Source organism: Plecotus auritus (genome assembly GCF_963455305.1).
Source record: "Plecotus auritus genome assembly, chromosome: 7".
Classification (NCBI taxonomy): Eukaryota; Metazoa; Chordata; class Mammalia; order Chiroptera; family Vespertilionidae; genus Plecotus; species Plecotus auritus.
Window position 1 is genome coordinate 69,178,451 of NC_137774.1, and position 26,142 is coordinate 69,204,592.

Sequence of the window (26,142 nt, forward strand, 5' to 3'; positions counted from 1 at the left end):
GGCCCGGGCCCTGGTTGGGGCTTGTGTAGGAGGCAACAATTGATGTGTTTCTCTCACATTGATATTTCTCTCTGTCTTTCCCTCTCTCTTCCACTCTCTATAAAAACCAATGGAAAAAATATTCTCAGGTAAGGATAAATAAATAAAATGAATACTAACTAAAAAAATAAAATAAAATAAACATAAAGAAATGGGACAGTGTCTTATAAAACTAAACCCGTTCCACCATGCAATCCAGCAATTGCGCTCCTTTTGGGTATGTACCCAAAGGAGGTAAAAACTTATGTCCACACAAAAACCTTCACAAGAATGTTTATAGCAGCATGATTCATAATTGTCAAAACTTGGAAGCAACCAAAATGTCCTTCAGCCCTGACCAGTTTGGCTCAGTGGATAGAGCATCAGCCTGGGGACTCAAGGGTCCCAGGTTTGATTCCGGTCAAGGGCATGTACCTTGGTTGCAGGCACATCCCCAGTAGGGGGTGTGCATGAGGCAGCTGATTGATGTTTCTCTGTCATTGATGTTTCTAACTCTCTCTCCCTCTCCCTTCCTCTCTGTAAAAAATCAATAAAATATATATATTTTTTAAAAATGTCCTTCAGTAGGTGAATGGATAAATAAGCTGTGGTACACTCAGACAATGGAATACTATTATTCAGCACTAAAAAGAAATGAGCTACTAAGTCATGAAAAAACATGGAGAAAACTAAAATGCACATTACTAAGTGAAAAAAGCCAGTTTGAAAAAGCTATACATTATATGATTCTAACTATATAACATTCTGGAAGAGGCAAAACTATAGAGACAATAAAAAGATCAGTGGCTGCCAAAGCCGGTTTGGCTCAGTGGATAGAGCGTCAGCCTGCGGACTGAGAGGTCCCAGGTTCGATTCTGGTCAAGGGCACGTGCCTTGGTTGCGGGCACGTCCCCGGTGGGAGGTGTGCAGGAGGCAGCTGATCGATGTTTCTCTCTCATCGATGTTTCTAGCTCTCTATCCCTCTCCCTTCCTCTCTGTAAAAATATCAGTAAAATATATTAAAAAAAAAAAAAAAAAGATCAGTGGCTGCCAGGAGTTAGGAGGGAGGAAAATAGGTGGAGCACAGAGGATTTTTAGGGCAGTGAATATACTCTATATGATATCATAATGGTAGGTACATGTCATTATACATTTGTCTAAATCCATAGAATGTACACCACCAAGAGTGAACTCTATGAACACTATGGACTGTGGATGATTATGATGTGTCCATATAGGTTCATTAGTGCAATTAATATACCTCTGGTGGGAGTTGTTGACAATGGGAGAAGCTGTGCATGTGTGGGGCTAAGGGTATATGGAAAGCTTTTGTACCTTTGTCTCAATTTTGCTGGTAACTTAAAACTACTCTGAAAAACATGAAGTCCTAAAAAGAAAAATGGCTGGAATACAGATCAAACCATACCTGAAGTTGGCCTTGCCTCTGGATTTTTCATTTATCTGAGTCAGCCAATCCCCTTCACTGTTTAAGTCAGAGTGGACTGGATTTTCTGTGACTTCCAACTAGTGCACCCTAACTGCACATCCCACAGAACAAGTGAGATATGCTGAACTCTATCCTGTCAGTGCTCATAAATGATGACCCAACATCGGAGATTCTCCACCAACAAAAGCACCATAAGCAACTTCAAATGGGAAAATAATCCATTGTAGACAGGACTCCTGAACTCCAGGCTCCCTCTACCACCAGCAGCTCCAGGACAGGCGTGTTAAAAACAAAGTGTGCCACAGTCCTTATAGCTGAATTAGAGGCCCAGTGCATGAAGGGGGGATCCCTCAGTCCAGCCTGCCCCCTCTCACAGTCCAGGAGCCCTCAGGGGTGGGAGGTGACCCGGCGATCAGGGGAAGGCGACGCCCCCATCACACAGCTGCTGCCACTGCCGGCAACGCAAGCCTTGGCTGGCCCTGGTTACCTGAGCCTCGGGCGGCCCTGGGCAGCTGGGCAGCCACCATCCGAGGCTTGCCTGCACCTCGGGCCGGCCCTGGGCGGCTGGGGGGCTGAGGGACTCCGGAGGCAGGCGCATGGAGTGGCCAGGCCCACCTGGGGACTTGCCATGGACCTGCTGCCCTGGCAGGGCTGAGGGGACTGGGCGCCGCCATCTTTGAGGGCAGGGCAGTCAATTAGCATATTCCCTCCTTATTGGCTATGGGCGCTACCATCTTTAAAGGCGGGGCAGTGAATTGACATATTCATTCCTTGTTGGCTGTGAGTGCCTCCATCTTTTGCAACAGCATGAGGGTCAATTAGCATATTCCCTCTTTATTAGATAGGATGCTATCAGACAGGCAAAGCCAACACATTCTATTAATTTGATAGCAAGGGCTCGTTATAACAAATAGAACCAAAGAAAAAGAAAAGTTGCTATTTAAGAACTGAAAAGTGTGCAGACTGGGGCTGGTTGGAGGAGTAGCCCTCAGGAATATTTTGTTAGAAATCAGAATTAAGCTCCATTTTTTTTTTCCTGAATCCCAAGCCTCAAATTTAACCCCATCTTAAAACTGTTCTAATCAAATATGAAATCTTTTAGGTGAAGTTTTTAAAACTTTGTCAGTTATTAGCCTTATCAGGATAATTTTATAACATACTCTAGTCCAGTGGTCGGCAAACTGCAGCTCGCAGCTCGTGAGCCACGGTTTGCCACTCTGTTGACTAATGAGTTTGCCGACCACTGCTCTAGTCTAAAAAGCTTGCTAAAAAGCTTTGTTCCCTGGCATATGTCATCAGTTTTGGCTCAAATAAACTCCTATAAAAATTCCAAATAGCCCTAACTGGTTTGGCTCAGTGGATAGAGCATCGGCCTGTGGACTGTAGGGTCCCAGGTTCGATTCCGGTCAAGTGCATGTACCTTGGTTGCGGGCACATCCCCAGTAGGGGGTGTGCAGGAGGCAGCTGATTGACGTTTCTAACTCTCTATCCCTCTCCCTTCCTCTCTGTAAAAAATCAATAAAATATATATTTTTTTAAAAATTCCAAATAAAGAAATAAATACAAAATAAAAACCTTGCTAAATCAATAGCGTTTAACTAAAGAGAGTGAGCAAAAAGGCACACAAAAATCATCTCAGAGAGTACATCCTGCCCTAGCCAGTTTGGCTCAGTGGATAGAGCATCAGCCTGTGGACCAAGGGGTCCTTGGGTTCGATTCTAGTCAAGGGCACATTCCTTGGTTGTAGGCTCCTCCCCGGCCTGGGCCCTGGTCAGGGCTCATGCAGGAGGCAACCAATCGATGTATTTCTCTCACATCAATGTTGCTCTCTCTCTTTCCCTCTCTCTTCTACTCTCCCTAAAAATCAATGGAAAAATATCCTCGGGTAAGGAGCAACAACAACAACAAAAGAGCATATCCTGAATCATATCACTTGAAGGATGGTTAAACCTCAAAAATGTTTGATCCTGTGTTTATTAGCAAGTATCAATTTCTCTGTCACAGTAAGTCTGAGTAAATGATCCAAGTTTTTAAAAACTCCATGACAGAATCCCAGCACCTGGGGATGTATTTTCAGACTCTTGATGAAATCAGCAGGGTCACACGAATTCCAGGCTTTCAAAGTTTCACCTGCAGTAGTCTCTAGACCAGCTATAGGGAAATGAGTGGAAAACAAAAGAGCCCTGCTAATATTTGCTAACATCAGTAACAGGCTCCAACTATGGCCAAATATACTTCCAGTAACCACAAAAGGGATTACCAAGAAGAGAATGAAGAAACAAATTTTCTAAGTTGTAACAACTTCTTGATAGCACCACTTCATACCTCCAAAGTTGCATATGTGCCTACATGCAAAGAATGCCCCCAGGCTGCTGGGCACTGACCACACACACACACACACACACACACACACAAATACATTTTGTTGGCAAGGGTAAAAAGTCCAATTCTAGAAATGCAACCACAGCCACAAAAGTTCCCAAAGTGCTCAGACAACCTGCTGCTTGGCAGCCTCCTCACCACCATTTCCCAACCTCTAGGAAGAATCTTAGAGACCAGTGGTCGGCAAACTCATTAGTCAACAGAGCCGCAGTTTGCCGACCACTGTATTAGACCATTATAAAATACAATGATCCAGAATTCTCTAAGTATTGATGCATCTAAATGTCCACATCTCCCTTTATTAAGCCAGAAGGATTACCTCTACCAGGTAAATCCACCTTCTATGCAAGAGGATACAAATTTTACTGCTAACAAGGTGTAAATGTCACGACTTCTAAGAATTCTAATGTTCCGAATGACTTACAAAGCCATATATTTAGTCTGTCCTTCTTTTTCCATCATATTTTAGTCTGTTATTTTGCTGTTGTTGTTAATTCTCACCTGAGGATATTTTTTTCCATTGATTTTTAGAAGAATTGGGGGAGACAGAGAGAGAAACATCAATGTGATAGAGACACATCGATTGGTTGCCTCCCATATGCACCCTGACTGGGGCTGGGGATCGAACCTGCAACTAGGCATGCACATGCCCTTGACCAGGAATCGAATCTGTGACCCTTTGGTGAGGGGGTCAACACTCTAACCACTGAGCAACACAGGCCAAGGCTAGTCTGTTCTCAATTAAAGTATCCTCAACATAAAAATATTAAAAACATCTAATGACAAATGTGAAGATATCATGACTAAGAACTAAAACCACAACTTACCCATGGCAACAGGAGTATACCCACTTGGGGTTGAAAGACAAGACCATTCCTTACCAGCACCTTTCCTTGCCAGTTCTCCAGCTCTGGGAGGTGAGCTTGTGTTTGACTCACCTGAATTCTCTGCCTTCGCTGTACCGTCTACTTGAGGAGGCCCGAGGGGCAGCTGTTTCCTGGAGCAGCTTCTGTGTCACCCTGCCGGCGGGAGCAGGGTCTCTGCCATCATCTTCATCAATATCTTGGTCACATTTCCATTCCTCGTCTTCATTCAAAGTGGGCAGATATCCAGATATGCCCTTCCCTGTCCCTGACCCAGAGCTCTGGTCACTACAGAGCTTTGGGCTCTCTGAACCTGTCCTCGTGTATTCCAAATAAATATCAGACTTGAGGAATGAGGGGTAAGTATTCTCCTCCATGGTAGATTGGATTTCAGTCTGGGCCTGGTCAAACATGGCAGGATCAATCAGCTGCTTCATAATGCAGTCCTTTATGAAACTCTTGGTGGCTGGCTTAGTTTGCCTGGATACGATGCCATTGTTATCAAGGATGTACTTTCGGTAAATAGCTTTGGCCAGCTTCAGTCTCTTCTCCTCATTCGAGTCACAGGGCTCCAGTTTCCTGAAGCCGCTGCAGGCAAACCAGAAGTCCAGCAGGTCAGCACAGTCCTCCTGTTTCAGGAAAGTCCTAAACAGGTTTATCCCATCTTGATCGTCTAGTAAGGAGTGCAATGACTCGGCCCACTTCAAGTACGGTGGGGTGGGTGAAGCACTGCCCTCAGGCTCATACCCCAGGTCCAGATCTGAGCGCCTTGGAGTGGCTGTTGAAGTCTCGCCTTTAATACCAACACCTTTCCCGGAACAGAAGCTGTGACTGACGGGCCTGGGGTCTGTGGACACCAGTTCACCCTCCTCACCAGGCACTGGAGGTCTGGGGGCATCTTCGGTGAAACTTGCGAGGTCCAAGGGGAAACCCTGCTCTTGAATATTCATTTTGAGATTCTGCGTCAATGAACAATGAGCGCTGCACCCTAATACATCAGTACTTATAGCTCCAAAGTGAATCAATCTGTCCTGTTGAAACCATTAAGAGGACAAGGATTAGGAAAGGTGGGTCCATGGAAACATGACCATAGAGGTTTTCTCAAGACAAGACTTGCAATGATGCCCTCCCACTCAAACTCAAAGCCAGAAATTCCATTTAAATTTGCAACCTTTCATCATAAGGTTTTGCTTATTAAAACAATTTCTGGAAACGTTTACAACAACAAGAATGCCTCTGTGCTAAGAAATAGAGAGCACCACACCCTTCAAGTGTCGTCTGTGAAAACATCACAGAGACCAGCAGCCTGGGGACCTCCCATCTCAGCTACAGAGCTGAGTGGCCAGTTCTCTGCAAGCTTCAGGAAGGCAGGCGGACTGGGGGAAAAAAAGTGCTTCTAGTCCTCCTAGCTGTACAAACTTGGGTGAAAGCTGATCCCTCACAAGTGAACTAAAGATGATACCCTACCTGCTCCATGGGTCACTGTGAGACTCAGATACAGAAAGGACGGCACATCACACACCATTAGGTGGGCAGTCGTGTCTGCACCCGACATTCTCTAGGCCAGCCTTGGGCAAACTACGGCCCACGGGCCGGATCCGGCTGTTCTATCCGGTTCTCTTGCTCTCCCCTCCGCTCCTTTACTTTGAATTTATATTATTTCACACAAACACTCCATCCATGCTTTTGTTCCGGCCCTCCGGTCCAGTTTAAGAACCCATTGTGGCCCTCGAGTCAAAAAGTTTGCCCACCCCTGCTCTAGGCCCTCAGCCACTGTGCATTCTGCCCACCCCATCACTTCATACTTAGTATGCCTCACATATGCAAACATACAATGAGTTGTTCCTCTAACTCTCAATACATGCCTATAAGAGCAGTTAATTATGGGTCACCTTCAGCATCTTCAAGCGAGTGAGCAAAGGACACCACCCACATTCACACACGCGCACGCCTTCTCAAGTCACCAATGTGGACAATCTTAAAAATGCTCCCATCAGAAAGCTGCACTTCACCTTTAAAACCTTGCTTATAATGAAAGTATCCTACTGATGGCAAATGGCAATTGAGTACTCTGAGGGACAGAAAAGGTATGTAAAAAATGAAATCCAATACAATTATAACTTTTAGGGAAGGAAGCATAACAACTCACATGATTTAACTCTTTAAACTAAACACCAAACCACCCCCTCTTTTAGAAGTCAGGGAACCATGAGGGTTTTTTGTTGCTGCTGCTACAAGTCTGCCTGAGGTTTGAGGGAAGATTGCCCTGGATCAGCACTCTGCCATGGTCTTTGGTCCTCCCTGACACATCCTACAAGGGACCACAAGCTTGTGCTATGCCTCCCAACCTGGCCAAGGGGGTGACTGCCATGATGTAAATGGTCTGCCTAGAGGTGGACCAGAGAGAAGCATGTCAGGTCCAAAATGCCTGGAGCACTGAAAAAGCCAGAAGCAGCAAAATAAAACCCTAAAATCTGGTACCAACACAAAGGGTAGCTCTCTCTGGCCATCACTCCACTCTGGGCCCTGGCCTACATGTAATCCTCCCCTAACACCTGCATTCTCACACTGCACACACTTCACCTGCCAATAGCTGCTAACGGCTAGAATGAAAAGCATCCAGAGATGGAGGTCACAATTATGTGCACCAAATGACATTTCTGCAGCTAATGACTTTTTATGAAAATGATTGGGTAGGCTGTAATTTCAGCCTCAGCAGAAACAGCCTGTTCTTAAGGTCAAGACCGGTGTGCTGTGGCACCCTACTGTTCATGGACCACTTCAACTGCCAAGTTGCTTTTCTTTGAGCACCATCAACATAGAATGAATACCTATGGTGTCTCAGCTCCACACCGGATTGTGGATGTCTAATGTCTTCTTGTCCAGGACACCATTTCAGGGAAGAGGGCCTGAACCCAGCCCCTGAGCCTTACCCTTAGAGATACTCTGTAGTTCACTGGCCTTAAGAAAGAACCAAGTCACTGTGTTGGAATGGGAAGTTACTTATGAATCTGTCACTTTCTCTTAAGGTGCTATGACTTCTATGTAAATGATCTGTAGCAACCTAATTTAAACATTTTCTGCAGGACTCACAGCATCTAGCACAAGGTCTGGCAACTAATGGATACCAATAAATATTTAATTCATTGACATAAAGGAAAATGACACTTGCCACAGATACCAAATGTTACCTCTTTACAGATGCTGAGCTACTATGCTATAGAAACAGCAGTAAATTCAAGATTTAGCCCTTTATTACCAAACGGGCTATCTTAAAAGACTGACATTTTAATTCACATGTGAACAAGTCCCCCTAATCATTTTAAACTATTTTTCATTGCCCAAAAGAAACATTTCTTATAATTCACATCTATTTTGGCTATCAACTGACAGAAGACCTTTGGTGTTTCTGGAAGCACATGAACATTTCCCCAAATTACTGATGTTATCGAAATGTGCTCTAATTCCCACAACCTCCAGGTTTCCACAGAGAAGCACACCAAGCATTCAGTGTGCACACATGTACATACCACACATAAAACAGTTATATTAATTCAGGTTAGAGTCAAATACCCACAAGCACTGAATCTGACCAACAGCATATAACCACCATCAATAAAGGGATTCCATGAAAGTAATCTACAACTCTGATACCACATTTAAAATCTACTTTGGTCACTGCCAAGACGACATACCCCCTGGGTACCATGGCAGCCAGCTCAATGCTATAGATGTGTATATATTTATTTAGTTAGCTCAAATATAATTTTTTAAATATATTTTATTGATTTTTTACAGAGAGGAAGGGAGAGGGATAGAGAGTTAGGAACATCGATCAGCTGCCTCCTGCACACCCCCTACTGGGGATGTGCCCGCAACCAAGGTACATGCCCTTGACCGGAATTGAACCTGGGACCCTTGAGTCCTCAGGCCGACGCTCTATCCACTGAGCCAAACCAGTTAGGGCTCAAATATAATTTTTGACTGTCTTGTTTATTTATGTGGAGTGTGGAAGTACTACAACATGACTGACATTTTCCCAACTGTCCATTAATTAAACTCTTGAAAGATTAAGTGCTACCGTTTTACATGTAATCCATTCCCCCACCACCTAAATTCTAAATAACCAATGTAACCAAAAAAAGTCCACCTAGCTTTTCTGAAATTAAAAATCCAAGAAACACCAAGACCTGATAAGAAACACTGTATTTTATATGCTTCCCCATCCTTATTCCTGAACATAAGTTCTTAAAAATGAACCCCCAGCCCTAGCCTGTTTGGCTCAGTGGATAGAGCATCGGCCTGCAGACTGAAGGGTCCCAGGTTCGAATGCGGTTTCAGGCTTGATCCCCAGTAGGGTGCGTGCAGGAGGCATCGCTAATCAATGACTCTCTCTCATCACTGATGTTTCTCTCTCTCTCTCTCTCTTCCTCTCTGAAATCAATAAAAATATACTAAAAAAAAAAAAAAGTAAGCCCCTGATACTGTTATCTTGGAAGGTCAGATTTAGACTGTGTGTGTTCTCTAAAACAGGGCTTGTGGGTCCAAGTATGCTTAAGACTCTTCCTGAAGACGCAGAGAACATAGTGGGAGCAAAAAAGAGGCTGAGATGCATAATTAAGAACTCTATAAATCTGAGAGGTGAGCTGAGAGAAATCCCAAGAGAATTGATTTATTTTTCTCTACTGTCCTTGGTGCCGAACTAAGTTTCACTGCCCTGGCTGTACTGCTCTGGTTTCATAGAAGATGCATTCCAAAATATGGTGTGGAGGTAGAATCGAAGACTCTCAAGACAGAGTTTGGGTGCATCAACCTGAAAGAGTACAGCCACTCAGATATGCAAAACAGCAGCCTAGACGCTGCCTAAGGCACCTCTGCCTTAGAGGGAGTGCCCTCCTTGGGTTTCATTCAAACTCACTCATTCCTACCTTTTGCTGGGGTTAGGAAAAAGAGACATTCCTTCTGTCCAGTCTCTCTCCAGAATCCCTGCACACAATGTCTCACCCCAGCAGTTACTCTGCACGCTACCCCCACCCTGAAACATGCCTAAACCCACAGACCACAACACGCACCTGGCATCATCCAATCAAACACATTAGCTGCAGACCCCAGGCTCCTCCAGGAGGAATTCCCACCTCTTCTCGGAATCCTGGGTCTTCCTTACACGCTTCCACTCACCTAGAGCAGGAGTCTGCCCTTTCTGAACCAAACCCAGCACTCTACCCCCAGGGTTAACGTCCCTTGTCTTCTCTATCCCCTGCTGGCACCCCCTCTCTGACACACCTGCCTCACAGCCTTAGCCACACACACCTTCCTCGAACATCACCGCAGTCTGCACACCCTCCATGAACAGCCTAAGCACTCCAGCACACCTCCCCGCACACACTCCCGGCCCGCACAGCCTCCCCTCACACGCTCTCGACCCGCAAAACCTCCCCGCACTTGCTCCGCGCCCGCACCCGCCGAGCCCCTCTTCCGGGTCCCGCGCCCGGCCTGGCCTACGCGGCCTACAAAAGGCGGCCGCACTGGCCCGCGCCCCTCAGGAATGCGCGACCTACCCACACTACTCACCCGCGCGCGGCAGCGGCGGCGGCGGCGGGGCCCCGGGCCCGGCTCCCGAAGCGGCGCGGCACGGCGCAGCGCGGCCCATGCGCTCAGTGGCGGCGCGGCGGGCGGGACGGGGCGGGGGCGCGGCCCGGGGCGGCCCCCATCGCAGCGGCGGCGCGGCGGCCCCGAGGCGGGCGTAGGCAGGCCGCGGCGGAGCCGCCGACGCCGGCCGCCCACTCTCACCAGCTTGCTCTGCGAGGACACGAGTCCGGCCTGACTCCGGCCGGTCCTGCGGCGGCAGCAGCGATCGTTTCCCCGAACGCGGAGCTCAAGCCCAGAGTGCCGAAGCCCAGGCCCGAGCGCCCCCGCCGGCGCCGCCCGGAAGTGCGGGGGCGGGGCCGGACTAGGGGCGGGGCTCCGAGATTAGGAAAGGCCGAGAGCGTGGGGCGGGAACCAGAGCGTGGAGCGGGGCAGAGAGCGTGGGGTGGAACCGAGAGCGTGGGGCGGGACAGAGTCTTGGGGTGGGTGGAGAACGTGGGGGCAAGGCCAAAAACGTGAGGGCGGGACCAAGAGTGAGAACTGGGCCGAGAGCGCGGGACAGAGCTAGAGCGCAGGGATAAGGCGAAGAGAGTGGGGGAGGGTCTCCAAATGTGGGGGTGGAGCTTCGAACAAGGAGGCAGGGCCGGGTCACGTGCTTGAGGCCGAGAACGTGAGGGCGTGGCAGAGAAAGACGGAGCCGGAGCGATGGGCAGGGCTAAGATCGTGGAGGTGGAGCCTCGACCGAAGGGGTGGGGCCTGGGCGAATGAATTGGCCCTGAGCTCTGAGGCAGGACCAAAAGCGTTCAGGCGGACATGGGACGCGAGGCGGGGCCGGAATGAGTGGGCGTGGTTAAATGTGCTGCTATGGGCGGGGCGGGGGCGAAGCTACCACACTGTAGAAGAGGACCTGGCAGGGGGCAAAGTGGCGTATGGAGACGCCCCCGCGAGGTTTCTTAAAGACTCTGATCACCAGGAAGGCCTGGGCTGGTGCATCAAGCTAATGGCCGGTCCCGCAAGGTGCATGCCAGGTTGCAGCCCTTTTCTGCTGCCCACACGATGTTCACCAACCAGCCTAGGGTTTCCAAGGTTGGCACCCACAGGCCCTCGGGGCAAGCTCGTGCACCGGTGGGCGGGGTAACTAGAGGGACTGGAGAACTTGGGGCTGGCTGGCCCTGGACAGGAAGACCCTCACAACTGTCCAGAGCACTGAAGGGAGCAGGTGTCCAGGAGTAGGGCACTTAGAGGGCAGAGCCAGGCTGACCGGGAGCTGAACCCCTGCTGATGTCCAGCCCGTGTTTCTCCCTTCTTTATGCCCACTTCCCCCCAGCTGGCCAGGACGCTGAAGAGGTGGTCTGGGGCTCTGCCTTCCCTGAGTCCTCAGGCAATCTGGACTCAAAGCCAGGGCACACAGAAGGTAGTATTAGGCATCAAATAAATGCTAGCTGTCACTTGATCAAGAGCCCTAACTTCCAAAGAGCTGTGGGCTGAGACTTGCTGAAGCCCCACCTTAGCTGGGACCACTTGCCTCAATTTCTTACAGGCACCATCTAGAGTCCACACAAGGGCTCCCCTTCCCACCACTGCCTGCGGTTTCACTTGCCCAGGCCAGCCTGAGAACACAAGCTTTTGGGTGTCCTGATCCCTGCACTCACCATCCCTCTCCCCATCGCTGTCACCATGGCAGCTTTTGCCTGACCTGCAAGCCCAGCTGCTGCCAAATCTGTGTTGCATACCCCCACCACCATCCCCTCACTGAGGGAAGGATGTTGGCACCCAGAATTGATTACTGCCCCTAAAGAATTGCTTCTGCCACCACCTATGGACCACCCAAGACCCTGTCCCCTGCAGAGCGCTGGGCTTAGCACCTGGAGAAATGTTACTGGCAGCCTCCAGGGGATAGCTATACTGCTATTGTACAGACAAGGATGCTGCCACTCCAGCCACATTAAGGACAGGCTCACCTCTTCTTGTCCCAGGGTTCCCCAACACTTCATCCACTCATACCTTCTCCAACAGTCTGCTCTCTGGTGCACACAGCCCTTCAGGGCCCTTTGGTAGTTTCTTCTCCACACCACATGCATGCTCCTGGGCACATCTGGGCTCTTGCCTACTTCATGCTTCCACTAAGCTGCCCCCAGGTCACCTCTGATGTCAACACATCTCCTGAACACTGCTCACCCTTATTGCCCACCATTATCTTATATATATCACCCAGGCAGGAGCAGAAATCCCAGCTCAGGGCTGCCTGAGCCACCAGCCAACCTCCCACTCAGCTGCCCACTAGTGGTACCTGCCTCTCCCAAGACTCAACATAGCACTCAGTGCCCAGGATTTTGTAGGAAAGGAGAGCAGTGAGTGATGGAGGCCACTGGAAGTATCCCCAGCCTGCTGAAGACCCAGGCCACCTTCAAGGGCCATCACCATGCCTAGGGGCTGGCTGGGCAGGGGCAGAGGTTGTGGAGATGACAGCATATTTTAGGAGCTGTATGTCTGAACCCACATTGGCCCCACTAGAGTCCTGGCAGCAAGTGTCACTCTAACTTGCTAGGATGGCCTCAGGCCCCACAATGCTGGGCACAGTAGGTGCTCCTGCAGCCACTCCTCTCCCCTGTTCAGCCTCAGAGGCTTAGAGGAGACAGAATGGGTGGCCTTCATGGCATATTAGGGTCACTGTGGGGTGCAGGAGTCTTGGGCGGACTGGACAGACAGCAGCACATCCCACATAATGATCCTCAGACTACTTCCCCTCTCCTAGACACGGGCCCCAACACTTGCCTTGGTTCTGAAGAGCAGCTGCGGCCAGGCCAGGCTCCTGGGGTTGTGCCCACATCCGTCCTCCTCCTGGCCCATGATGGCAGATGTCCCCAGGCCCTGGGACCAGAACAGGGCCCTCGGGCCTCCGGCTTCTCAGGGTCCCTGCCCTGCAGGGACAGGAAGGGCGTCAGAAAGCCTGGATAAAATGCAACAGCACTCTACAGTGTGTTATGGCTGTGGTCATGGAGGGGATATTATCCAAGCAGGGTGAGGGGTAGGGGGAAGGAAACCAGAGGAGAAAGCTCCGGGAAGACTCTGAAGTGAGGGAGGCAGGGAGGGCAACACTAGGGGCCTGCAATGAAGCAGAGATGACCTGGCAGGGAGATTGCATCAGCCACCTAAAGCTGAAACCAGCCCTGACCCATTTGGCTCAGTGGATAGAGCATCAGCCTGCGGACTCAAGGGTCCCGGGTTCGATTCCGGTCAAGGGCATGTGCCTTGGTTGTGGGCGCATCCCCAGTGGGGGTGTGCAGGAGGCAGCTGATGGGTGTTTCTCTCTCATCGATGTTTCTGGCTCTCTATCCCTCTCCCTTCCTCTCTCTGTTCAATGAAATATAAAAATAAATAAATAAATAAAGCTGACACCAGATACATCTACAGAAATCTCAGTTCTGAACAGGTAAACTCCGAGATCAAGCACCCCCTTTTCATTACAAAGGTCCTTTAAAATGAACTCCCCATCCCTGGGAGCAGGAGTGTGCCACTAGAGGCTTTTGATTTGATTACCTGTAGATGACATTTGTTCAGGCTCTCCAGGAACTAAACAAAAACCTTAGGAGCAGAAATGAAATTCTTTTCTTCAATTTAGACATAAAAGGAACACTTTGAAATAAAATGGTCTTTGAAGCCTTACATGTGTTCATGCACTTGGCTGAGGAAGACAACTTATAAAAGAGATCCCAGATGCACCAAGGAGGTATGTTGAGGCATGGCGGGGGGGCAGAGGATGTGTATGTGTGTGTGTGTGTGTGTGTGTGTGTGCGCATGTGTGCAAGGCCCAATGCAGGATGATGAAAACCAGCAGCAGGAGACTAGCCTCAGAGATGGGATACTGTGCAGATCCCCATCATCCTCCTGGGAGGACAGGACAAGGAGGAAGTGTACTGATTCCAACTTCTATAGGGAGATGGGAGCCTCAGACTGAGCCCCTTTCAGGCTGTTCATTCCCTGGACCCTCAGCCCAGACCACAGGTGTGGGAGGTGGGAGTGGATAAGCAGGTAGTGGGAGGGAGGCGTTGGCTCATCCAGTTCTGAGGAGAGTGGAGTGGACTTCCCCTTGGAGCAAGCTTCAGCAATACTGGCCAGCCGCCTTCCCAACCATAAACTTAGCCCTGGCCTCTATCTCTCCTCATTGTGTCCTATTTCCATCAGTTCTGAACTTGGGAAGGGATCAGGTATTGTTTTGAGCCTCCACCCTAAGCCAACCAAGGACGTGGAACCATTGCACATTGCAAGATATAACACCAAGAAGAAAAGCTAGGAGACTGCACACACAGGTTGCCTGTATTTGTGAATAAAGAACATGGGCATATAAAGGGAAGAAGACTAACGAACTGCCCCAGGGCAATAATACCAGGTTATAGCTGCAGAGCAGAATTAGGAGTGGGTTCCATTCTGTGTTCAGGAAGTTCTACGTGATATCACTATTATGATCACATGAAGACTACAAAGCTCTGCAGCAGGTGTTAACCTTTCAGTAGTCGGAGCAAGACCAACAGGGGTAAGGACTCTGGGGGGTAGAACAGAACTGACCCATTGGGCAGGAAGGGTGGGGGACTATCCTATGACTGCTGCAGTCACCTCAATTTGGGCCCCAGGACCAATGAGAAGGTGCCATCTCGAGATTCCTGGGGTGACCTATGGGCACTCCAGGCTGGGGTCACCCCTGGGCAACCCCATATCAGGCAGTCCCCCACCTGTTCTCGTATTTGACTCCTCACCCTCCATATCTGTGGGGCAGGTATATTGTCCAGACATTTTGCATCCCTCTTGCTGTTTGGATTTCTCTCACCTACCCTTCAGATGATATTGCCTGAGGCAGATGCCCCAGGAGTGGTCCTGGCCTCAATGCCAAGCTGGAGAATTATAGGGATAGCAACAGGGCTTTGCCTCAAACAAGCTGGCTCCAATGTCAGCTCGGTGTCCACCACTGCATGCATGATACCTGGCATGACTGTCCCCTTCTAACCTGGATGTTATATGTCATCCTGTCCCGATGGTTCCTGCTCATCCTATGTCCCTTGCATGGACAACTCACCATTAGACATGACACAGTCCCCACCTCCCCGCTGGCCCCAAGGCCAACAAAAAAGCAGTGGCATGGCAGAAGGTATGTGAGCCCCAAGGGTAGCACACTCTATCCCAGGGTGCCCTCTACCTACTCCCCAACTCAGGTCTCATCCTCAGTGTCCTGAGAGGGGTCCTGTCACTCCAGGATGAGGGACACAGCAGAGACACCTTCCTGCACAGCCTTTCTGGAGGAACCTGACCCCAGGGATGTGTCCACGGGTCCAGGAGATAGTCAAGTAGGCTTAGGGCTAGAGGGTGACTGTTGAGGGTTCAGGCTCCCTGCTAGTTACAGGGGCCTGCGAAAGAGGAGGGGAGAGTCGCTTGCCTACCACCAACCCAGTACCACACCCCTATTTGGGAGCCTCAGGGACATCAATGGTATGGCCAGAGCTGGCCCAGCTCCTGGCTCTCTGGAGACACAGTCTGCCTCTGTCTTGGGCTAGCTGGTGGCTCTGGGGAAGGTAGGTACTTCTTTGAGCCAGAATATCCTCCTCAACAAAGTGAGAGTCCTGGCCCAGCCCCAGTGGCCTCAGAGGTCCCTGTGCGACTCTCTGTGAATGGGCCTGGGCCATGGGATGGAGCCCATGGCTGGCTGTGGCCCCAGATCTTGTGTCTCAGACACATCACAAGCAGAAGGAAGAGCTGCTAGACGCCCCCAACCTCAGCGCAAATTTCCTAGGAAAGGTGTTGTTCCAGTGAAAGTGTCTTGTGCCCGAGGGGCCTTGGCCAGACTTCTAGAAGCAGCAGCAGAAGTCTCACCTTCCTAAGTGGCCTTGGGCCACTTCCCCTTCTGGTCTTGGGCATGCCTTCCCTCCGGCTGCACTGACCCTCACACCAGGGGGACTTCCCCCTTTGTCATCACTGTTCCCTCACCTGGAATGCCCTTCCCCATCCTGACCACTTCCCCAAAGGCTTCTCCCAGTGCTGGGAGCTCTCACGATCCTTTGCAGTTTATTTCCCCCACTTGATGCATCTTACTCAGTCCCCCCCTACCCCAAGCCTGCAGTTCCAGGGACCAGGGGCAACCTCTTGAGCTGGTAGCTGGGTGACTTGGTGATGGAAGACAGGCCAGCTGCCCTGACCACAGCACATGCCCTTCAGGTCAGCCGGCACACACCCCTGACCCCTCTACTGCCCATCCTGCACTTTGCTGTCCTGCTATGTCTCTCTCTGCTGCCTAGGAGCCCTGCGTGGCCACTGCCAAGTTATAAGTATGTGATTATGCATGCTGGGGTTCCCCAGGCCCCTTTGTTGCTGCGGAATCTGTCCTGGCAAACAAAAGTGCACTGGATTAGCCACAGTGGATTAAAAGATTTGCTTCTTAGAGTTTAACTAATAACCTAACAATCGTGCAGACAGAGGCTTTGAACCTCTGGACACGCTTGCCAGGCCATCTGGGAGCTCTTGGCCTCTGTGAACAGTGGGGTGGCAGTTGGGGTCATAAGAGGCAACCACCACCCGCCCTCACACCCAGCTCTGCATGTGTCTGGGCCTGTGCTCTTGGCTCTGCCAGGCCCATCTGGGCTGAACTTGGGGACGGACCAGACTCCAAGAGAAGGTGGATGCCCAGGTGGAGGGAACAAGGCCCAACCAGGACCCCCTTCTAGAGGGCTGGCTGCATGAGGCCAGGTGTAGGTGGTATAGACCAGACTTTGCCTACACCCAGCCTGGCCCCCCTGGGTGTGTCCACATGTCCACACAGCACCAAGGACACAGCAACATGGCCGTGATGAGCAGGTGACATTCCAGGCTTCACCATGCCATGGCACACGGCCCCCCTGCAATCGCCCCATGATGCACGTTCCTACACACACACACACACACACACACACACACACACACACACACAAACACAAAAGCATGTCCCTCTTTGATCTCCAAAGGACACTCCATTTACAAGCTCTTAATCACAGCTGTCTTTTCGGGGCCTGTCTTCTGAAGTCCCGAGTAATGGGATTTGGCTCCTCTGATCCATCTTGAGCTGGCCGCTCACCATTATAGGTGGACATTTTTTCCCTTTTTTTGCACTTTTTTACTTTTTTTTATTTTCTCGAAAAATTGTCCCTTAAACCTCACATGGCTTGTCGCCTAGTCCTGGGAATGGTGGCTGGGAGAAGGGCAGTCAGCCTTTATGCCAAGGGCTTGGCCAGTTGGGGGTCTTTGATGCCGCCTCCATGTGAAATCTAATGTGAAAGACCATGAGAGCGATTTTCGGAACCACAGTACGGTGGATTCATTCTGCCTCGTGCTGTTTCCTTTGTCTCTCTTCCCATGACCCTTCCTTGGGACATTTGCGGAGAAGGCCTCAGAGTGAGGGTGCGGTTATGCGTGTACGTGCATGTGAGGGTGCAGAGGGCAGGGTCGGCTGAGGGCAAGGGCCTCGGCCATAAGAACAAAGGGCAGCAGGGAGCATGTCCACCTGTCCACCTGCCCATCCATCCGTCAGTCCATCCACCCGCCCAGCTTACCTCACCTGCCTGGCTCTGTGTGCTTGCTCGCGCCCCACCATCCTGCGGTCCGCCATGATGGGCTTGGCTGTCCGTCTGAGCACTTTCAGCCACTCCAGGAAGCGAGTCCCTGCTCTTGGCCACTGTGTGGCTGGGAGGAAGAAGCGTGACTCTAGGCTGCAGCTCGGGCTCCCACCGCCGATTGGCTGAGGCAGGGACCAGATGACGGCCTCAGAACCCTATGGTAGCCATGGCAACCAGCCCCTTTAGATACCGCCACCCCCAAGCCACTCCTGACAGCTGAGGGAGCAGGCAGCGCCTCTGATGGGTCCACGCCAGGGTCCCCTCAGAGGGTCAGATCAGGCATGGCTGGATGGTGGCTGCTCCCGCACTAGCTATTAAGTGCTTTCGTGTGTGTGTGTGTTTTTCATGAGTGTCCAGTGCAAAGGGTCCCTGTCCCTCTCGGGACATGTCCCAGGCTGCTCCATACCCTGTCTGACCCCTCAGTAGAGGCAGAACAGTGTGTCCTTACAGCCCCTGCTAAGAGGAGGACTTCAGGTTAGGCTTGCCCCAGGGGCTGAAGGCCAGGCCCAGTGTCATGAGAAAATAATGGGTGAGAGCAACAGGAGGAAGAGGAGAAGGAACTGCCCAATCCCAGGTGGACAGAGCCAAGCTTTTGATCCACCTCAAACCCCAAAGGGCCTGCCAGCTCTATCTCTGACTGCCAACCTCTCCTCTGTACTCTCATTAATCCATTCAACACACAATTACAGTCCCCTCTCAGCCTTCAAAGGCCCTGGCATAGCTCTGCTGCCTACAGATTTTATGCCTCCACCTGTAGGACTCTGGGACTTGGGCCACACTAAGTAGACACTCTCCAATCCTGCAGAAATTGGCCACACACCTGTGACCTTGCATCTGCTCTTCCCTTGACCTGCACCCCCAGGCCCTTTGGTGAAGCCTTCCCAGATGTCTCAAGACTAGGACTTCTCAGAAAGGGCACGTCACAGCATCACTCCTGGGTGCTGCAGAGCAGAGAGCAATTCATACGTCATCTCTGTGACAGCCCCTGGCCTGTCCAAATATTCCTGGGATGAGCACCACCTGGTCAAAGCCCCCAAGAAGGCCACCTGAAAGCCCAGCTTTCTGGCCCAGCCCAGCCCATATCTGATGAACACAAGGTTGAGTAAGGAACAGCTTCAGGGCTGCCAGGAGTAGGCGTAAGCCTCAAGCCCCGGTGAAGAGGCCAGGACTAAGGCAGGTCTCTGGGGCCCAAGAGGCTGCTGAGGCCACTGCCAAGGCCAGAAGAACCAGGAGGGGGAGCCTAGAACACAGATCAACATAGGTCCTGAAGGAAGGGGCTCAGGGAAAGCCAGGCTGGATTCAGAGCCACAGAGCAGAGGCTGCTCAGGTAGCCCCCTGAACTTGCTTACACTTCACATTGCCTCCACCCTAAGCTACCTGGTCACATGACTGAGCCTCCAACTTTAAGGGCCTCCCCTGCAGGATAGGATGCCACCAGCAGATAGCACTTATCCACGGGTAAAGCCTGGGTCACTTGATGGTGATAAAGGAGCCCTGGACCTGCAGCTCCAACTTGGGGGTCAGAATGAGCTGGGAAGGGCTCTGGTTTGCTGTGGCAGAATATAGGACAGCACAGGGCTGAGGCTAAGGGGGTTCATCTGGCATAGGGCTCCAGCTTGGGGGCAGTTGGTGGAGAAGGGATTTGAAGGGAGTCTGGAGCCGGCAGAAGGTTCAAAGGGGTGGCAATGGATATTGAGGACGAAGTTCAAGCACCGGCTCAGGGAAGGGCAGATGGTGCACAAGGGTGGGCCTCACAATGGCTCCTCTGAGCTCCCAGCACCCTGATAGGACCCAGGGCAGGGACAAAGGTGCCCAGGCCTCACCTGCTCTCTCCACATGCACCATGCAGCTAGTGTATACTAGAGCAGGACTCGAGCGACACCCTCAGAATGAAGAGAGGTACAGAGCCCTAGACTGGGCTGCACCCTTCCTGGGGCTTGAGACAGACACCAGAATGTGACAGTGGACAGGTCTTGATGGCCACTCTACTGCCCCAGTCCCAAGGGACCCCTCCCCAGTCCATATCCAGTGATGGTCTACCCTGTGTCCACAGTCCAACCATGGCCCTTGACACTGAAGCTGACTGGTTGGGCTCTGTTGTCCTGTAAACACATGGGACACATGGGGATCAAGAGGGCTCCTAGACAGCTGAGGGTCTGACCCAGGCCAGCACAGGGCAAGTCTGGCTTCTGCAGGTTTGACCTTAGTCAGTACAACTGACCCAATTCAGGGGCTTGAGGTGCTGCAGGACCTTATAGAGAGGGAATTGGAGACTCTTGGAAAGACACACAACAGAGATGACCAGGGCCTGGAGGAATATATGGGGGCAGGGACATGTGGCTAGATCGGCTCCAATGGCTCAACTCCTGGTTCCATATGACATGTGAGCATACATAGTCTCTGTGCCTCCCACCCCCATCTCCACCTCCTAAAGGTAGAACAGTATGATGGATCCAGTCTGCCAGTGGCCTGTCCCAGAGCTGGGTTATTGTTTTATTTGTGGTGGGGTATGACTCTGTCAATCACTGAGGGCTTCTTAACCTTTGCTGAGTCAAGGGTATTTGTGAGAATTTGAGGAAACAAATGGATGCTGCCTCCCTCCAGGAGAGAGCTCGTTTCAGAGATTCAGGGCCAAGGCCACAGACTGCCACCTCAGTCTAGCCTGTTACAGAGAAATGAGTGACCTGCCAAAGCCATGCCGAGCTCCTCCCACTGGCCAGCAGCACCAGAAGCCAGGGGAGCAGAGCCAGCCAGGACTCGGGACACTCTCCCTTGGTCCACCAGTGCTGACAGGGAAACAGATGCCCAAGTTCACCCCTACCCTGTGCCAGCCCCAGGTCCCTTGGTGATGGCAGGAATCTGACACAGGAGCCCCCTTACCTGTGGCCTTCATTGAGGTGGAAAACAGGTTAGTGAGGGGTGACTGAGAACCAAGGTCAATGAACTGGGAACATTAGGGGTACATACCACTGTGGGGACCCAGGTGACAGGCTGAAGGGCTGGAAAGGGATCAGTTTGATTCAGTTCAGGGCTGATGTAAACTGTGATGTGGACATGAATATGGGGAGGACTGGCCCATCCAGAACACAGCCAATCTGGCTGAAGTCAGAGGCTGTAGTTCAGACAACTGGGCTTGGTCATGCTGGTCCACCAGAGATGGGGCAGGGGCAGACTGGGAATTGTCAGCTTTTGGTAAAATTTTTTAAATATTTAAAACTGTTGCCCAGCCGTCATGGTTTAGTGGTTGAGTGTCAACCTATGGACCAGGAGGTCACGGTTCAATTCCTGGTCAGGGCACATGCCTGGGTTGCAGGCTTAATCCTCAGTAGGGGGCATGCAGGAGGCAGCTGATCAATGATCCTCTGTCATCATTGATGTTTCTCTCTCTCTCCTTCTCCCTTCCTCTCTGAAATCCATTAAAAATACATATTAAAACAAAACAAACAAAAAAACTGTTGCACTGGCCGGTTTGGCTCAGTAGATAGAAGGGTCTGAGGACTGGAGGGTCCCAGGTTTGATTCTAGTCAAGGGTCCATGTGCCCGGATTACAGGCTTGATCCCCAGTAGGGGGTATGGAGGAAGCAGATGATCAATGATTCTCTCTCACTGATGTTTCTATCTCTCTCTTCCTCTCCATTCCTTTTATTGATTTTAAATCAATAAAAATATTTTTTTAAAAACTGTTCATAAAGTAGGGACATTACATGAGAGATCACTGGTGTATGGGAAGGATGAGGAAGTGTGTGGGACTAGGACAGTGTACCCAGCCATGGACAGAGATCTTGGAGACATGCCCCCCAAGCAGGTCCTGACTCTTGAGGACCTCATGAGCCGTGAAATCTCCAGGGCTCTCCTGCAGCTGTACCCACTGACCAGCCATACCTACTGGCCAACTGCATGCTCTCTCTGGCCTCCATCACCAAGAACACAACCCGGGTGTTGTCAATTCCACATCATCTTTCAGGGGAGCCCAGTATACCTCAGCCAGTTGTCAGGACCAAGTCAGGGGAACCCTCCTTGTGCTCCCAGGGACCTTAATGGGTCTCAATGCTGGACTTCCAGGTAAGGGTCAGGGAAGAGGGCCAAGTCACCTCAAAATCTCAAGAGCAGGAAAGGCCTCAGGGTGACTGGCCCAAAATCAAGTGTGGGTTTGCAGGTCCAGGTGGCTGTGCTGAGAGAGCTCCTGTGAGAGGCTCTCCCCGTGAGACACTGCCACCTACAATGCCCTCTGAGGGCCCCTGCACCTCTGAGCTGATGGGAGGTGCTCACCACATCAAAGGGCATGCCAGCATGGACACTGGTCACTCCCAGAGCCAGGCCACAGCCTCCTTGTCTCTGCTCTGGAAAACATTCCAAAACAGGCAGGAGAGGCAAGCACCATCCTGCCCTATTACAGAACACCTTCAATTTCTCAGGATTCTCTCTCGGAGGAAAGAAAAACACCAAAACAAATTTTAGTCCCACAGCTCAGCTGGGGACCACCGCCCCTCTCAGCCATGTCCAGGGTCTCTGGGCAGGGGGTAATGGGGTCAAGGAATATGCAGGAGAGCTCCAATCCTCCAAGCAAAGCAGTACACACATGGCCCAGCTCAAGACTTTACTTGTGCTGACCCCAAAATGTGGTGAACCTTCTTCCTCAACTGGGCCTCCGCTGCAGGCGGAAAAGAGACCTCAGAGGCAGCGAGAAGGCTCAAGGCCGCTAGGGATCCTAGACCAGAGGCCCATTAGGGCCTCCACACAGTCCACTCTACCCAGAAGCTTCACAGCCAGCACACACAAGAACGGTTCAGCCACTGCCCACAAGTGGCTCTTCCACCGCCCCAGACCATGTCTACGGTGCCAAAAGGTGGAGGAGTGGGCTGGCTGGGGGACAAGGGACACTGAGCCTGGCTATCAAGTGTGGGTCAGTCACTATGTGGTCACTTCCCGCTGGCTCTCTTCTGCATCACCGCTGGCTCAGATAGTGCCTGTTGCTGAAGCCGCTCAATTAGCTCTTCCACGTAGACCTTGAACAGAGGGACGGGATCCTACAGGGGCAAGACGGGGTCACAGTGAGGCACTTTTGGGAGAACAGAAATCCAGCTGCCTTTGGCCAAACACCAAGAGGAACTAGGAATGAGAAGACTAGGCCTCTCAGGCTTGGCCACAGGGTCAAGTGAGGCCCCTCAGCTTGTCACTCCTCAGCCCCCAGTCCAGAGGATAGTGTCCTGTCCATGAGACAGAGATAGTCTTCCCTTGGGGATGCAGGAATCAGGCGCCTACCTCTGGTTTCCCTGCTTGGGGCTTAATGGAAACAGCTAAAACTAAAGGAAACAGAGGCAGCCAGCTGCTTTGCCATGGGTGGGGGCTCTCTGTCCCGGCGGCTACCACAGGCTCCACACCCTCATAAAGGACAGACACAAAAGGTCTCAACTGGGAAGACCCTGAGGGATGCTAAGTGGCTCAGTAAACCAACAGTGCAAGATTCCAGCTCTTATCACTGAGAGACTTTCTGTCCCTGAACCTATGAAGTGGGCCAGAGGGAGCAGGAGAGGGTCAGAACCATGAGGGGAGGGAATGTGCCATGTGGAATCCACAGGACTATGGCTCCGGCTGGGGAGCTGGGCTGAAGCAGCTCTTTCCCAAGCCCACATGGTGTGGGCAGCCCCTCATTCAAGGCAGTGCATTTCCTCCTTCCCCATCTGTCTGCTTGGCCACTATGCCACCCAAGAGGGTAGAGCCGCTGGCACTCCCACACGCTCACCTTCTCCTCCAGAAGCCTCTGCTTCTCCACAGCTTCATCCAGTGTCAGGCCGACCCACTCAGCCTCCTCCTCTGGGATGACAAACTCCTGGGCAGGCAGACAAGGAGCATGTGGTGAGGCCAGGTGGTCAGTCACTGGGGCCCATGAGGAGCAGAAGTCCAGGCCCAAACCCTCACCTTGTACTTGTCATAGATGGCTGCCCTCCTCTCAGGGTCATCTGGGTGCAGCTGGGGGTCCCGTCGGGCAAGCCGCAACAGCATCCCTCGCTTCAGGTCCATCCCAAACTTGGAGCACAGGTCCTCCTTCGGGGTCTGACAGGAAGCTATGAATGGGGCCAGGTGCTGCTGGCAGGATCCCACCCACCCGGATACTCCCTAGCAGCTGGCAGTCCCGAGGCCAGAACAGAGGAAGGAAGAGCCAAGAACAAGAAAAGAGGAGGCTGTGTCCACTTGGGCCCTGGAGAGCAACAGAGCCGCCCACAGCACCAAACTTTCCTGTGGGCAGAAAGCCCCCAAGGGGGCTGCCCCAAAAGGGGCATGGTCCCATTCAAATTTCATTGGTGACCCTCCACTCCAGAGACCAGCGTGCCCCAGTGGTTGCTGTGACCTAGCCTCCCCTCTCTAACTGACCATCAGACCCCTCTTGCCTTCAGGATGTAGAAGTCAAACCCATAGGCCTCATCGATGAGGTCCAGGGTGCGCATAGTCACAGTCACAGAGAACTTCTTGTCCAGGATCTCACTATAGAGCTCGCGCTGAAACAGCTGTGGCTTCCACACCTTCTTTACCCGCTTCGAGAGCTGACAAAGCAAGAGTCTTCATGAGTATCGCTGCTCCTCCCAACAAAGCAGAGACTCAGAACACAGACCTGGTTGCCAATTCAGAAGTCAGCTTCTACCCAGCCAATTTGGCAGCCCAGACTTTGCCAAGGTTGCTGGTGTGTGTTCCAGACACACTACACACACAATCATAACTCCATGTTTCACGAGTTATCACATTCCACACCAGGGACCAAAAAGGCAAAGGGAGCCGCCAGCCTGGGAGGCCTCCCCAAGAGGGCTCTGCTAGCAAACCCTCCAGGTTTACCACAAGAGGCAGCATGTCTCCCAACAGATTTGGGAGACATGCCCGCAGGTGAGTGTCTCAGTCTTCCAAAATGCAATGAGGAGGTGGTTGTGTCAGGAGAAGTGTCAGAGACAAACTATGGTGATTCAAGCTGACAGGTGACTACAGACACCTCACCCCTCACCTCACAGGCCTCCCCATCCTTACACATGATCTGTGCCACAACCGCAGAGCCTCTGCACTTGCTGTTCCTGATCATGGATTATCCTGTGTCAGGATATCCAGTTGGTTTTATAAAGAGCTGTGTTCCCTAGAACTGTGCCTTTTCACAGACATGCTCCTTTGAGGGAGCTGTCTCACCAGACTGTAAGCCATCCTGGGACTGACTGGTCGGTCTCCCTTTTGCTCTCCAGATACCTCGGAGCCCAGCACGGTGTCCAGAGCAGCAAAACCCCGGGGAAGTCCCCCTGAAGCTTGCCCTGCTCACCCACCTTGTCGTTGTTGACATATCTGTGGCCCAGAATCCAGCCCTCGCCGCCCCAGAGCCCCAGCTGGGACTCGCGGGGGTAGTGAATGGGAATGGGCACGTCCTCCACGCGCTCCCGCTGCCCATTTTTGGGGTTAATCTTGAACTTGGCCCCGTGTGGCCTGTAGTGCACGGGAGTGGGCGTCCGCGTCTCCTCCAGTGAGCGAAGGTAGTGCTGGGGCAGGCGGGAGTAGATGCCCTCCCGCAACTGTAACCGCTTCCACAGAAAGACAGGGAACTTGTGCAAGGGCATCGCGGCCAGCCTGGCGGGAGGCAGAAGACCGCCATCACGACGCAGCCCGGCTAAACCCCGGACTCTAGCGAAGCCCTACCCCAACCCCGGCCTCAAACCCCCGAGCTAACCCGGCTCCCGACCTCCACTCTCACCGAGGGACAACCCGCCAGAACCTGAGTACCTCTCCGAGCTCGGCGCCTCGCCGGAACCGGAAGTTGTTCTGCGGCCACGTGCTCTCCACTGGCTGGCCGCAAAGCCCGTCACTCTATCGCTATCCCGCCCACTTTTCCGCCTTTAGGGACCGTGAAAAATGCCCCGCGGAGCCTGAAGCAGCGCTAGGCACCGTCCAGAAATGCCGGTCTTTGGCGAGCAGCAGCCTGGGGGACAGGCCTTGTCATCCCCGGGCCTACCTGCTTTCCTCCCAGGAGCGCAAAAAAAAAAAAAAAAAAAAGTAAAAACTCTTGCCTTGAATTATAACTGTAGCCCCGGCGGGGCGGCTCAGTTGGTTGGAGCGCCATTTCATACACCAAAGGGTTGCGGGTTGGATCCTCAGTCAGGACAGGTAGGAGAGGCAACGGATCTCGTTGCTCTCTCTCCCTTCCTCTTTAAATATATCCTTGCGTGAGGATTTTAAAAGTATATAT

At 51.8% G+C, this 26,142-nt stretch overlaps 2 protein-coding genes across 7 annotated transcripts in view; both read right to left on the reverse strand.

Annotated features, from left to right (window-relative positions):
* AXIN1 (axin 1) overlaps window positions 1-10,611 on the reverse strand; it is a 94,068-nt gene extending 83,457 nt beyond the window's left edge. For 2 of the 3 annotated variants that reach the window (XM_080681628.1, XM_080681629.1), the window contains exons 1-2: window positions 10,282-10,391; window positions 4,786-5,741 (exon numbers count right to left, since the gene is read on the reverse strand). In XM_080681628.1, the coding sequence (XP_080537754.1) occupies window positions 4,786-5,660 (875 nt within the window). In that variant the 5' untranslated portion in view covers window positions 5,661-5,741; window positions 10,282-10,391. Of the gene's footprint in view, window positions 1-4,785; window positions 5,742-10,281 lie in introns of all 3 variants that reach the window. The other variant, XM_080681630.1, reaches the window with a different exon arrangement.
* An 11,901-nt stretch (window positions 10,612-22,512) lies between these two features.
* Window positions 22,513-25,703, reverse strand: MRPL28 (mitochondrial ribosomal protein L28). 4 transcript variants are annotated; one of them, XM_080678116.1, is made up of 6 exons: window positions 25,680-25,703; window positions 25,229-25,526; window positions 24,320-24,472; window positions 23,850-23,984; window positions 23,674-23,760; window positions 22,513-22,957 (listed from the first exon to the last, which is right to left on the reverse strand). In XM_080678116.1, exons 2-6 carry the CDS (start codon window positions 25,514-25,516, stop codon window positions 22,850-22,852), a joined length of 771 nt encoding a protein of 256 aa, XP_080534242.1. In that variant the 5' UTR covers window positions 25,517-25,526; window positions 25,680-25,703; the 3' UTR covers window positions 22,513-22,849. The 4 variants fall into 4 exon arrangements, with proteins under 4 accessions (XP_080534242.1, XP_080534241.1, XP_080534243.1 ...); XM_080678115.1 differs by having other exon boundaries at window positions 25,651-25,702; XM_080678117.1 differs by having other exon boundaries at window positions 25,639-25,699.
* Window positions 25,704-26,142: the final 439 nt, after the last annotated feature.

What these genes read in the sequence shown, in the direction of transcription:
- MRPL28 (XM_080678116.1), bottom strand. Translation starts at nt 25,516, where the DNA reads ATGCCCTTGCACAAGTTCCCTGTCTTTCTGTGGAAGCGGTTACAGTTG. An exon ending in TTGACTTCTACATCCTGAAG is followed by an intron (nt 23,985 to 24,319) that starts GCAAGAGGGGTC and finishes GCTTCCTGTCAG; the next exon opens with ACCCCGAAGGAGGACCTGTG. An exon ending in AGAGGCTTCTGGAGGAGAAG is followed by an intron (nt 22,958 to 23,673) that starts GTGAGCGTGTGG and finishes TTGCCCCTGTAG; the next exon opens with GATCCCGTCCCTCTGTTCAA.